Source organism: Hypanus sabinus, chromosome 22, assembly GCF_030144855.1.
Source record: "Hypanus sabinus isolate sHypSab1 chromosome 22, sHypSab1.hap1, whole genome shotgun sequence".
NCBI lineage: Eukaryota > Metazoa > Chordata > Chondrichthyes > Myliobatiformes > Dasyatidae > Hypanus > Hypanus sabinus.
The window spans coordinates 24,631,950-24,646,175 of record NC_082727.1 but is presented as its reverse complement, the minus strand read 5'-3'; the positions used below and the strand labels follow the sequence as shown (position 1 = coordinate 24,646,175).

Genomic DNA, 14,226 nt, shown 5'->3' with positions numbered 1-14,226 from the left:
TAAAAAAGCAGTAAGTAATGAGAGCATGAAATAACAAGATACAGCGTACTTAAAGAGAGACCACTGATTGTGGGAACATCTCAACAGGTGAGTGTAGTTATCCTCTTTTGTTCAAGAGCCTGATGATAGACTATTCTTGAACCTAGTGGTGCAAGCCTGAGGCGATTGTGCCTTCTTCTGGCAGCACGGAGAAAACAGCATGGCCTAGATGGTGAAGGTCAATGATGATGGATGCCACTTTCCTATGACACCGCAAATGACTTGGCTCTGCTGTCAGATTCTAAGAATCCAAGTAACTATCAAATATAATCTTCCGAATCCAATTCCTGAATTTCTGTATTTGTTTGTATACAAGTCTGTAACTTAGCACCAAGGAAATTTATTCAATAGGTGGCAGCCATTGACCTTTCTGGAGCTATCAAGCCAAACTTCAGGACCAGCTACTATGTTTTAACAAACATCTAATTTGTTCCTGCAAATGAGAAAATGTGGAGGTGCGCAAAATCCAACCAACACACACAAAATGCTGAAGGAACTCAACAGGCCAGGCAGCATCTAAGGAAAATAGTACAGTCAACGTTTTGGGTCAAGACCCTTCACCAGTCCTGATGGAGGGTCTTGACCTGAAATGTCAACTGTACTTATTTACGTAGATGCTACCTGGCCTGCTGAGTTCCTTTGGCATTTTATATGAATTTGTTTCTTCAACTTAAATTTTATTTTTACATAAAGCAATATCTTAACTTTCAAATGTTTGAATCATAAATGTGCATTATAAAACCATTCTAATGAACCCATTTTTTGTTTGAATTTTGTTTTGGATATACAGTGGATTCTGGTTAATTGGGCCCTCAGTTAACTGGGACAGCCACTTATTTGGGACAACTCAAAGAACAAAACTAATTGAGATGCCCTTCATTTATTTGGAACACTACACCATTTAGTTGGGACAGGAGACTGCTGCTAAACATTATCTAACTAGTGTCTGCACTTGTGTGGTCATTAGACATAACACCGCGCTTAGTGCAAACAATTTTAATTATGTCGGTTGCATTTATTTGTGTTCAAAAAGCAATAATTTTGGTGAGAAATAAGCAGCAAGACAATTCATAACTGTTTTGGGCTTTGCAGTTTTAAGTACGTAGGCTTGGAGATGCCAGAATCAGCTGGGAGTGAAAATGAAATAATTTCACTATTTCAACAAGTTAGAAACTATGAAAAATTTGAAGGAATTAACAGTCACTTTGAATTTTACAATGAAAAAGAAGATTTGGAGGATGGAATCATCAAAAACATTATAAGAAGACAGCCCATTATCTGCACTAGGTATCTCAGCTGATTTTGTTTGGTCGAAAGAAAACAGCAGAGAAGAATGAATTTTTTTGTCGATAACTATTATGAAGCAATACAGTTTTATCGTACTATAGTAGTATTCATAGTGTTCTAATTTGTTCTACATTTCATTAAATACTTAATTTGTTACTCAGTTAAACAGTAGTTTGCCTTTTCTATACCTTTTTAACTATTCCATGAAACTTCAGCTAATTGATGTAACTGCTTAATTGAGCCATAATGTACCAGGCTTGATGTGCCTCAATTAACTGGAATCCACTGTATATTCAGACTTTTTAAACTATTTGGGATACAGTTGGCAAATATATTTGTGCTTCCATTGAAGAATTGCACCCAGATAACAAGTGTCTTAATCAACCAAAAAATGGTTGACTAAACTGTAAACTTGTTATTAGTAATGCAATAATCTACAGTGTCCAGATGTTACTAAAAGCTTCTAGCAAATCTGCCAGCTATATCCAATTTTCTTTTTCCTTAGTTCCATTATGGCTCAGCAAAATGTATATGCTCATGCCATCTCTCTTAGGCAATTTAGTGCACACTGTGGCAACATGTTGGTTATAGTTGTGCTCCGTATTTTTTCCCCAAACCAGGCTCAGGAGCATACTCAAATTCATTAGAGGGTTCTCATGAATCTTGGGATATATTTATATTTTTGAATATAACATCAACATAAATTTTTCCTTGAAACTTTTCCCAGCTGTTTATCATTTCTAGTACATTAACACGAGATCTTGCAGATGCTGGAAATCCAGATCCGTATTGGTGAAACCTGACGAACTTTGTGGGACAACTGTTGTGGACCTCAGCTCCATCCACAAAAAATGGTATTTTCTGGTGAACAACAATTCCAATTTCCATTCTAACCTGACTGTCTATGGCTTCCTATTCTGCCACAATGAGGCCACTCTCAAGTGGAAGAAGCAACACCTCATATTCCATCTAGAAAGACTCCATCCTGATAGCATGAACATTGATTTCTCCAACTTTCAGCATTCTTTTCCCCCTCCTCCCCTTTTCCTCTTTATTTTCCCCAATCTGGTTTCTTACCTCTTCTCCTCATCTACCTATCACTTCCCTCGGTGCCCCTGTGCCTCTCTTATCTCCCACTCCCCCCATGATCCAGTCTCCTCTCCTATCACTCTTCCCTTTCCAGTCCTGTGTCTTTTCCCAGTTATTACCTCCCAGCATCTCATGTCACCACCCACCATCTTCTAGCTTGCCCTCCTTCCCCTCCCCCCAACATCTTATTCTGGCATATTCCCCCTTCCCTTCCAGTCCTGAGGAAGGGTCTCAGCCCAAATTTCATTCATTTCCATAAATGCCATCCAATCTGCTGAGTTCCTCCAGTGTTCTGTGTGCATTACTCTACCATCTGTAGTAGCTTATTTTCTCGAGTCTACTATCCCACTCTGTTTTATCCAACATCACTTAATTGCCCGTAGCTTTGTGCATGTCAAGTCAGGGAAAAGAATAACCTTCAAATGAATCGTGATAAGGAAAAGTAGGAATCAACATTAACTTTATCTGATATTTATATTCACTATATGGCTTCCATCGATCCTCCTCCACAAATTCGAACCTCCGCATCAACCTCCTCCAAATTCTCATCAACAGTGTCTGTTCCAACCCATTTTTGTAGTTTTGATTCATTAAGATGTGCATTTCTAAGCATTATTTCTTAATATACAGAAAACACAAAATACTTATTTTAATGTCATACTTTTGAGAATGAGGAAAATTCCTTGCTATTTGAAACATTTAGTCTCCCTGCTGAGCTAAGAAAATTACAGATCATAATGTCAAAAATACATCTTGATCAAGAAATATTTCAAATGTTTTATTTTACCTGCAAATATGCAAAACTTTGGTCTCCTCCAGAGTAAATTCTTTTCACAAAAAAATAGTCTTGAGTATCTGCAATATTAAATTAAAAGGATAAAATATTAACATGCTACATTTTCTGTAAGATGTTGATCACATCTTAAGTACTTCCAACCCCTAGGTTGAAGCATCTTCATAACATAACAAAATCATAGTTTTTTTTAAAGTATTGGTTATACCCAGAAGAAAACCTGTATATAAATGGAACAAACGCAACATCATCTTAAACGTTATGATGACTGAACAGAACATGATTACATTTTAGGCAGGGAAATGCTAACTAAATTGCTCAAAATTGTGAAATTTTATAAGATTCTATGCTTACATTTAGTTTGAAGCTGGCCTGAGGCAGCCTCTGAGAAAGTGGATATTAACTGAAATTTAGTAATTTTATAGTTAAAGAAATAAAAGGAGAACATGCTGGAAAGACAATATCAGGCAGCATTAACAGAGACAAAAGGGGCAATTATTTTTAGGTCAATAACCCCTCCCCAGTTCCATTTTTCTTTCAGTTTTGTAGTATCTGCAGTATACAGCTTTTAGAAAAAAAGAACAATCATTGCTATTCAGAAAACAGACTGTTTTGTTATACTGATATGACTAATGCAAAATTAAAAAGCAATAAATTTGGAGGAACAGTATACCGGAAAATTTAATACAATTAAAAAACAATAACAGCATATACCTACTGGGACTATAAGGAATCCAGGCTCCTTTCACTGTAGAAGGACTTCTTCTGTTACTTGTAGAACCAGTTCCTAGTTGACCATTTCCACCAAGACCAAATGAATAAACCTTCCCAGAAGATGGAACAAATGCTAGTGTGTGCTGCCTTTTGTTTAAAAAAAAGACAAGAATAAAAACAATCATATTTTAGTTAACCGACCATAAAGGTAAAACGAAGTTCTAATTTGGGCCATGAATTTGCTAAAAAAGAACAAGGGGATTTTCAATTTTCAAATACAGAAATCAAGTATTTAGTGCATGAGCTCTTTGCGTTGAGTTTAAATAATGTAAAATATTAATTCCAAAAGCATATTTTCTTTTAACGTTGTTTTAGACAATCAAATTCAAAAGAAGTGCCTTTTCCCTTTACTGCTTAGATTGTATCCTGACCAAGCAGACCACTCTTTCTATCTCTAATTTTCATTTGGCAAATTCTAGAAGCAAGTGACTCTCTTAATCATATTACTATCAAGAAAGAAGAACCAGGATCCTTTTGTCAGGTGGCAATCTGTTTCAAACACAATTCCAAACCTAAATACTGCAGATGCTGGAAAGCTGAATTGAAAACAGAAAAAGCTGGAAATACTAAAGTCAGACAGCACCTATGCAGAGAGAAACCACCCCTAAAGAAGAGAATTAATGTTTCCAGTCAATGACCTTTTAACAAAACAAAGGGGTGGGGGTGGAGTCAGGGAGAAACTCAGGAATCAAGCCCTATTAATATAGTAGAGGGGATGAGGATATAAAGGATAAAAAAGGTCTGCAATAGGGAGGAAATCAGAAGCAATTCTGTTGACACATTGGTATTGGCATTAGCTGAGAGGTTCGTAAATGCTAGTGGTGAACAACAGCTATGCCTAGAGAAAGCATTCTAGAAATAAGTCACTCAATTTACACCTCCATTTCCTAATGTAAAGGGAATGCAATACGACTACGAATGGTTAAAATGCAGTAAGTACAAATACTGCTGTACGTTGAAGGAGTGTTCAGGCATTTGAAGTACAGGATGGGTGTTCAGGGAAAATGCTATGAGAAGAGCAGTAGCTGTCAGTAAAAATGAAAGATGATTCAGTGTGTCAGTTAAAGAAGGGGAGATGGATGGGAGACGGCGGTAAAACGCTCCTGAGAATTTACTTTATTTATTGAAATGCAGCATGGAATAGGCCCTCTGGATCTTCCGAGTCACACTATCCAGTAATCTCCTCCCCACCCCCCACCCCCAATAATCAGGGCAATGTACAATGACCGATTAAGCTACAACTGGCTCTTCTTTGGACAGTGGGAGGAAATCAGAGCAGCCAGAGAAAACCCATGCTGTCATGCGGAGAATGTACAAACTCCTTTTGAATCCTCATTGCCTACACTTTGCTACCATGCCACCCAGAGATGCATGAAATGTCAGAAATTGTGAAGAATGATCTGTTGCAAAAACCCAAACAGTCTGCACGTGTAATCCTGAAATTCAACTGTCCATTAATTCAGTTCACTTTTCTCAATCTAATCTCCATTTTAACTGCCTCTAATCTAACCATTGTCTACAGATCTAATTAGGCTTAATTTGAGGAACAGCTTGAACTTTCAACTTTCAAGAATCAACAATGACTTCAATAATTTCAGCATTGAGTCTTGAATATTGTAAGTTTGTGTCTCAGAATTTTAGTAGTATTTTTCAGCTTCTCTTCCTTTATTTCAAATTCTATGTCTTGCTTCCTGTGGTTAAATTATCAAACTAGTAATCTACAGGCATAGTCTCAAATCACATCGTGGCAATTTTAATTCCAGTTAAAACCTGGAGATTGCAAAAACTAGTCTTAGTAACGATAACCACAAAAATTACCAGATTACTGTAAATATCAATGTTCTTTGCAGGAGTAAATCTGTCAATCTTACACAACCCATGCCATGACAGTGTCTCTACAACACATTCTGAAACGTCTAGGAAACTGCTCTGCTATCATTGCTACAAAGAAAGAAAGAATAAAGTAGATGGGCCAGTGCGTATTGACCTGGACACCAAATTATGATTTAGAAAAGTCCCTTTTAGCCCAGTCATCCTGTCAAGTCCTCTTCACTAACATCAAGAGACAGGTATATACATAAAGGCATGTTCACTGAATTATTAAGCAGCAGTTTGACATAATACTTCACACAGGATCCTCTTATCAAAATTCCTGGTACATACTGCCTGGACAGTAGGATTGATTAACCAGAGGCAGCAGCAGTAGTAGTATAGGCAGGTGGTGGTAGCCTTTGGAGTCCTCAATATTGACACCTGACCTCCACCCCCCTCAAGTCTTATGGTATCAAGTTAAACATGAGCAAGGGAAGTTCTTCCTAGTGATCAGTGATCGGCATTCCTCAGCCGCACATTATAGTCAAAAAATGCTTAGACAACAAAGGTTAAGGAACCAGAAAATATTCGTGCTCCAGAATTATCTTCATTCTTAACAAACTGTTCCAATGCTGGCACCTATCAACAAATTTAGTCACACTTCATATAAAAGAGGTAATTGAGATATAGCACAAGGGACAAGACTTGCTGCTTACTGAGTTTGCACAGACTATCAAGCATTCATTTTCACATTAACCTTACCCCAATCCATTTTACAGTTCCTACATTCTCATCAACTCACTCTCATTCTCCCATTCATCTACATTGTAGGGGCAATTTACAGTGCTTAATTGTTTATTTTTCAGATGCAAGAAGAAACCAGAATACCTATAGGAAACAGTGACCTTAGAGAAAATATGCAAATTCCACACACAGCAGCTCTGTTATACAACTAGGCTGTTGGAGGTCAATTATCCCAGTTGTTTGACACCACTGCAGGAGCTGGGAGCAAATACAGGAGTTTTTAAAAAGAGGTGAGTCTCAAACCTACTCTGTGGTATTAACTAGCAGGAGCCTAGAAGAGGCAAATTTGTAAATTGTCCATTGAAAATTGATTGGTTAATTAGTTAACTGGCATCAGTAATAAAAAGTTAGGGTCAAGCAGAGGGACCATTGTGGCAGGCCAGTGTTAAGTGGGTAGCTGATGCTTTGGCTCAAGAAGCAGAGGAAGGATCATTGGGCTCTCTTCAAGGGAAGGTACAAATCATTACAAAGAGGTGTCACAGGATTGGAAGTTGTAGAATCGTTGTTAGGTAGAGCTTAGGAATTGCAAGGGTAAAAAGACACTGATGACAGTTATAAACAGACCCCCAAAACAACAGTGGACATGTGGTCTATAAATTATAGTGTAGGATAATGCATATCAAAAGGGCAGTATTCCAATAGTCATGGGGGAATTTCAATAGGTAGGTAAACTGGGAAAAGCAGGTTTGCGCTGGATCCCAAGAAGTGAAATTTCTAGAATCCCTATGAAGTGGCTATTTAGAGCAGCTAGTGGTTGTTCCCACTAAGGGATCAGCTATTAAAACATAGAAAATAGGTCCAGGAGTAGGCCATTCAGCCCTTTGAACCTGCACCGCCATTCAGTATGATCATGGCTGATCATCCAACTCAAAACCCTGTACCTGCTTTCCCTCCATACCCACTGATCCCTTTAGCCACAAGGGCCATATCTATCTTCCTCTTAAATATATTCTGGATTGGGTGTTGTGCAATGAACCAGAATTGATTAGAGTGCTTAAAGTAATGGAACCCTTAGGGGCCGAGCAATCAGTTTAATAAAATTCACTCTGTAACTTGAAAAGGACAAGCTAAAGTCATATGTATCAGTATTACAGTGGTTTAAGGGGAAATACAGAGGCATGAGAAAGGAGCTGGCCAAAATTAATTGGAAAGGAACACTAACATGGATGACGGCAGAGCAGCAATGGTTGGAATTTCTGGGAGCAACTTGGAAGATGCAAAATAGATACATGCCAAAGAAGCAGCATTCTAAAGGCAGGATGACATAACCATGGCTGACAAGAGAAGTCAAAGCAAACATTAAAGCTAAAGAGGGGTCAGATAATAGAACAAAAATTAGTGGGAAGTTAGATGACTGGGAAGCTTTTATAAACCAAAAGAAAGCAACTATAAAAGTCATAAAGGAGAAAAAGATGGAATACAAAGGTAAGCTAGCCAATAATATTAAAAGCATACCAAGAGTTTCTTCAGATATAGAAAGTGTAAAAGAGAGGTGTGAGCAGATATCACACCACTGAAAAATGATGCTGGAGAGATAGTAATGGGGGACAAGGAATGGTAGAAGAACTGAATAAGTATTTTGTATCAGTCGTCACTGTGGAAGACACTAGCAGTATGCCAGAAGTTTGAGATTGCCGGGGACAGAAATTTGTGAAGTTTCCATTAGTAGGGGAAAGCTGCTAAGCAAATTGAAAGGTTGCAAAATAAATAAATCACCTGGACCAGACTGTACACACCCAGGCTTCAGAAAGAGGCAGCTGAAGGGATTGTGAAGGCATTAACAATGATCTTTCAAGAATCAATGGATTCTGACATGGTTCCGGAGGACTGGAAAATTGCATATGTCACTCCACTCTTCAAGAAGCGAATGAAGAAGAAAGAAAACTATAGACCTCTGTGGTTGGAAGATATTGGGAGTTGATTAAGAATGTAGTTTTGAGGCATATGATAAAATAGGCTGTAGTCAGCATGATTTCCTTAAGGGAAAATCTTGTCAGACAAATCTGTTGTAATTATTTGATGAATAGCAAGCAGGATAGACAATGAAGAATTGATGGATGGTGTATACTTGGATTTTTAGAAGGCCTTTGACAAGGTGCCACACATGAGGCTTAAGAGCCAAATAGCATTTCAAGAAAGATACTAGCATGATTAGAGGATTGGCTGATTGGCAGGAGGCAAAGAACAGGCAAAAAGGAAACCTTTTCTGGTTGGCTGCTGGTGACTAGCAGTGTTCCACAGGGATTTGTGTTGGGACCACTTCTTTTTACATTATATGTCAATGATTAGGGGTTGGAATGTTACGTCAAAGTTGTACAAGATGTTGGTGAGGCCCAATTTGGAGTATTGTGTGCGGTTCTGATCACCTACTTACAGAAAAAATAAAATCAGCTTGAAAAATAAACAAGAAAAAATTTGCAAGGATGTTGCTGGGACTTGAGAACCTGAGTTATTGGAAAAGGTTGAACATTTTAGGGCTTTGTTCACTAAAGTGCAGGAGAATGAGAGGAAATCTTAGAGGTGTACAAAATTGAGGTGTATAGATAAGGTAAACACAAGTCCCTCTCCCCTCAGGCTGGGTGAGCCAGAAACTAGATGTCACAGATTTAGCGTGAAAGGGGAAATATTTGAGCGGGAATTTCACTTAAAGGGTGGTATGATGGTGGAATGAGCTGTCAGTACAAATGGTAGAAGCAGATTTAGTTATAAATTTTAAGGGAGATTTGAATAGGTACATGGATATGGGGAGTTTGGACAGTTATGGTCTGGATACAGATCGACAGGATGAGGCAGAAGATCAGGTCAGCATGGACAAGATAGGCTGAAGAGTCATTTCAGTGCAGTAGGGCTCTAGGACTCTTCAGCTGTTTTAATCAGTGACCATCCTTCCACAAGAGCAAAAGTTTGCTAATGACTACTCATTCCATTCTCAGCTGCTTCATCAGATAAACCAGCCCATATTTGCCTGCAGTGAGACCAAGAACACATTCATGGGCTGAATTGTAATTGGCAGGTAACACTTCTACCATAAAGATGCCTTACAATGGGCATCTTCAAATAGAGAAGGTCTTAACACCTACCCTGGATATCCAATGCCATTACCACCCCAGAGTCTCCATGTTCAATATCTTGCAGGTCAGCCTGACCAGAAATGCAACTGGACCAGCACATAAATATTGTTGCCACAAGAGCATGGCTGAGGCTGGGTGTTTTGAACCAATGACTCATCTTCTGACACCAGAGCCATTCCCCCATCTATAAAACATTGATCAATATCATGACGAATTACTTTTTACTTGCCTGAAGGAATGCAGTGCTAAAAATACACAACTGGAAAATACTAAGAACAAAGCAGCTCATTTGACTGGTATCCCACCTATCAGACTAGTCAACTCAGTTGCATAAATGTTCATGGCCTTCTGCTACAGTAGCCCATCCAATTCAAGGTTCAGCACGTTGTGCATTCAGATTCTTCTGCAAACCACTATCGTAATGTGTTACTGCCACCTTCCTGAAGGCTTTAAAAGTCTGGCCATTTTTCTCTGACCTCTTTAATTAACAAGGCATTTTCACCCACAAAACTGCTGCTCAGTGGACGTTTTTTATCTGACCATTCACTGTAAACAAGAGACTTGTGTGAAAATCTTCTGAGATCAGCAGTTTTTGAGATACACAAACCACCCTGTCTTGCACCATGGTCAAAATCACTTAGATCTTTCCCATTCTGATGTTTGGTCTGAACAACAGCTGAACCCCTTGACCATATCTGCATGAACTTTGTGCACTAAGTCACTGCCACATTACTGGCTGATTAGATATTTTCATTAATGAATAGGTGTATGTAATAAAAGTAGCCACTGAGGGTATGAAGTCTACAGAACACACTGTGGTTAATCATAGCTACTCCAACAGCATCTCCTATTCCTGTGAGCTCACAAACTAAGTAAAACAAGGGCAGCAGGTATGCAGAAATACTATATCCTGCAGGTTCAGAACCAGGTATATTATCACTGGTGTTGCTTGTGAAATTTGTTGTTGATTGAGAAACTTAATCACCATTTTACCAGCATCACTAAGTCTAATTTCTGGAATGCCCTATCAAACAACACTGTTGGAAAGCTTTTGCCGAAAGGACTACAGTGATTAAAAAAAAAGCAGCTCACCTCCATCCTAAGCACAGCAAAGGGAGACCTTGCTAACCTCATGTTCAGATCATAGAAAGTAAACATAATTTACACTTCCTACAGACTTTCCTTTCGTTTTCTCTTCTTTCACTCTCCTTTTGATTATCTCAACAAAAGATGTGTGTCGTTCAGTCTCTCCAGGTTTCTATGCTATTTTAAACCTTTCCATTTTTTGTCTTTGCCTTTCTCCCCTTCTCTGCGATGTTGGTTCATTTCTAGCTTTCTCCCATTCTAAGGCAAAGCCCTTGACCTGGAAAATTAACTATGCTTCTCTTTGGAATTCTGCCTCTCCTGTATTTACAGCATTTCTGTTACTGTCCATATATCATAAGTAGAATTCAAGGAATTGGAGTTAGAATTATAAATAAACTGAAATAAGGAAGAAGGCATTTGTTTTGATTATAGAAGTAGCTGCATTGAATAGGCAGGCTTAAAAATTTTACAATGAGCTATAATGAGCAATAGCATGAGCAAAACTTGATAAATTTTATCACAGGGAGCTGTAAGCACTGAATTGTTACATCCAAGGCTATAATATAAAAGTTATAGAAAAATCTGCTCCAGTGAAATAATGAGGAAATTCTGGCACATCACTGAAAATGAAGTCCAGCTTAGCAAACCTACTCCTACTTTCTTCTACTGAAATTAGCCTTCCTCAAAAGAACCATTTTTCCACTGATTGTGACTAGGCATGGGAAAGGAAAAGCCAACAGACACTCAAAATAGTGAAGAAACAGTTTGATGCTATGTGAGCAAATACAATGTTCAAGAATTTTATACATCGTAACATGTTAAACAAATACCAATGACAGCTCAAATATTTTGTATTCTTAACAAAGAAAATACAAACCTTCCACAGGCAATTTGTGTAATTACATATCCCATCAATTCAAAGACTTTCCTTGGGTTTATTTCATGGTTTGTGCTGTTGTGCCCCAATTGGCCATAGCCTCCAGCACCAAATGTAAACACTCCACCTTCCTGCAGAGGAATGCACAAGTTTTAACTATTTTTTGAAAATGGTAAACAACATACAGAAACAGCAGGGCACATGGTGCATCAAATCTGTTCCACAAAACAGCAAGGGTTCTCTCAGAATAAGAGGAATATCAATACAGTTTATGTTCCCTCACCCCCACAACAGTTCCAAAAATGTAATTCCATCTTGAATGGCAGTAAGACCAAGGATTGATTGTGGTCTCCAGGAAGGGTAAAGTCAGGAGAACACACACCAGTCCTCGTCAAGGGAACAGCAGCGCAAAAGATTAACAATTTCTCAAAGCTCCAAGGTGTCAACATTCTGAAGATCTATTCATGGTCCAACATATTGATGCAATTACAAAGGCAGCACAACACAGGCTGTACTTCATTAGCGTTTGAGGAGACTTGGTATGTCACCAAAGACTTGCAAATTATGACAGGTATACCATGGACAGCATTCCAACTAGTTGCATCATCTGGTATGGAGAGACTACTGCACAGGATTGGAAAAAGCTGCAGTAAGTTGTAGACTCAGCCAGCTCCATCATGGGCATTAGCATCAAGGACACCTTCAAAAGGTGATGCCTCAAAAAGACATCCATCATTGAGGACCCCATCACTCAGGACATACCCTCTTCTCATTGTTACCATCAAGGAGGTGGTATGGTAGGAGCCTGACGACACTCAACATTTCAGGAACATCTTTTCCCCTCTGCAATCAGGTTTGTACATGGACAATGAGTGGCCTATTCTGAATGGTTAGGGAGGTGAGTATAATTAGGTGTAAAAGATAAATGGATGGGTACATAGATCAGAAAAGTTTGGAGATATATGAACCAAATGCTGACAAATGGGACTAGCTCAAGGAGACATCACAGCAAGCATGGATGAGGTGGCCACAGGCTTGTTTCCATGCTGCACTGCTCTTTAAGACCCTACGATGAGATAGCAACCAATATAAAGTTTGTAAACTACATTTTAAAAAAAAATATATAGGTTCCATAGTCTCCATTTTTTCTAATAAGCATTTCCCATGTTGCTGGAAAATGGGAAATGTGTTTTGATAATTTGTTGGAGACATAATGGCAAAGTTAGCAATTGGGCTATGAAACAGAAAACTCAAGTTACACAAGTCACTATACATTCTGTTGATACAATTGAAAACCACAAGACCATAAGACACAGGAGCAGAATTAGGCAATTTGGCCCATCAAATCTGCTCCACCATTCAATCATGGCTGATCTTTTATTTTAAAAATCTCCTTCTCAACCCCATTTTCCTGGCCTTCTCCCTGTAACCTTTGATGTCATGTCCAATCAAGAACCTATCAATCTCTGCCTTAAATACACTCAATGACCTGGTCTCCACAGCTGCACATGGCAAGAAACTCCACAAATTCATCACCCTTTGGCTAAATAAGTTTCTCCGCATCTCTGTTTTGAAAGGTTGCCCCTCTATCCTGAGGCTGCACTCTCTTGTCCTAGACTCTCCCACCACTGGAAAAATCCTACACTGTCTGGGCCTTTCAACATTCAAAAGGTTTCAATGAGATCCCACCCCCCCATCCTTCTGAACTCCAGCGGGTACAGACCCAGAGCCATCAAACGTTCCTCGTATGATAAACTTTTCATTCCTGGAATCATCCTCGTGAATCTCCTCTGAAAACTCTCCAATGCCAGCACATCTTTTCTAAGATGAAGGGCCCAGAACTGTTCAAAATACTCAAGGCCAGGACTCAACAGTACCTTATAAACCCTCAGCATCACATCTTTGCTCTTGTATTTTAGACCTCTTGAAATGAATGGTAACATGGCATTTGTTTTCTTCACCACCAACTCAACCTGCAAGTTAACCTTCAGGGTGTTCTGCACAAGGACTTCCAAGTCCCTCTGCTTCTCAGATACCTGGATTTTCTCCCCTTTTAGAAAATAGTCTGCATATTTATTTCTTCTACCAAAGTGCATGACCATGCATTTTCCAACATTGTATTTCACTTGCCACTTTCTTGCCTGTTCTCCTAATCTGTCCAAGTCCTTCTGCATCCTAACTGATTCCTCAGGACTACCTGCCCCTCCACCAATTTTTGTATTATCTGTAAACTACAAAGCCATCTATTCCATCAACTAAATCATTTATATACAGCATAAAAAGAAGTGGTCCCATCTAGTCAATGGCAGCCAATCAGAAAAGGATCCTTTCATTCCCACTCACTGCCTCCTACCAATCAACCAATGCTCTAACCATGTTTCCTGTAATTTTCCTGTAATACCACGGACTCTTAACTTGGTAAGTAGCCTCATGTGTGGCACCTTGTCAAAGGCCTTTTGAAGTCCAAATATACAACATCCACTGCATCCCCTTTATCTATCCTACTTGTAATCTCCTCAAAGAATTCCAACAGGTTTGTCAGGCAGGATTTTCCCTGAAGGAAATCATACTAACTTTGTACTATCATGCCCTGT

General features: G+C 38.9%; 1 protein-coding gene across 5 annotated transcripts in view; it reads right to left on the bottom strand.

Annotated features, from left to right (window-relative positions):
- The window catches only part of herc4 (HECT and RLD domain containing E3 ubiquitin protein ligase 4), a 107,687-nt gene that overhangs the window by 69,269 nt on the left and 24,192 nt on the right, over positions 1 to 14,226 (bottom strand). For all 5 annotated transcript variants that reach the window (XM_059947333.1, XM_059947335.1, XM_059947334.1 and 2 more), the window contains exons 7-9: positions 11,633 to 11,763; positions 3,927 to 4,069; positions 3,203 to 3,270 (exon numbers count right to left, since the gene is read on the bottom strand). In XM_059947333.1, the coding sequence (XP_059803316.1) occupies positions 3,203 to 3,270; positions 3,927 to 4,069; positions 11,633 to 11,763 (342 nt within the window). The remainder of the gene's footprint in view (positions 1 to 3,202; positions 3,271 to 3,926; positions 4,070 to 11,632; positions 11,764 to 14,226) is intronic.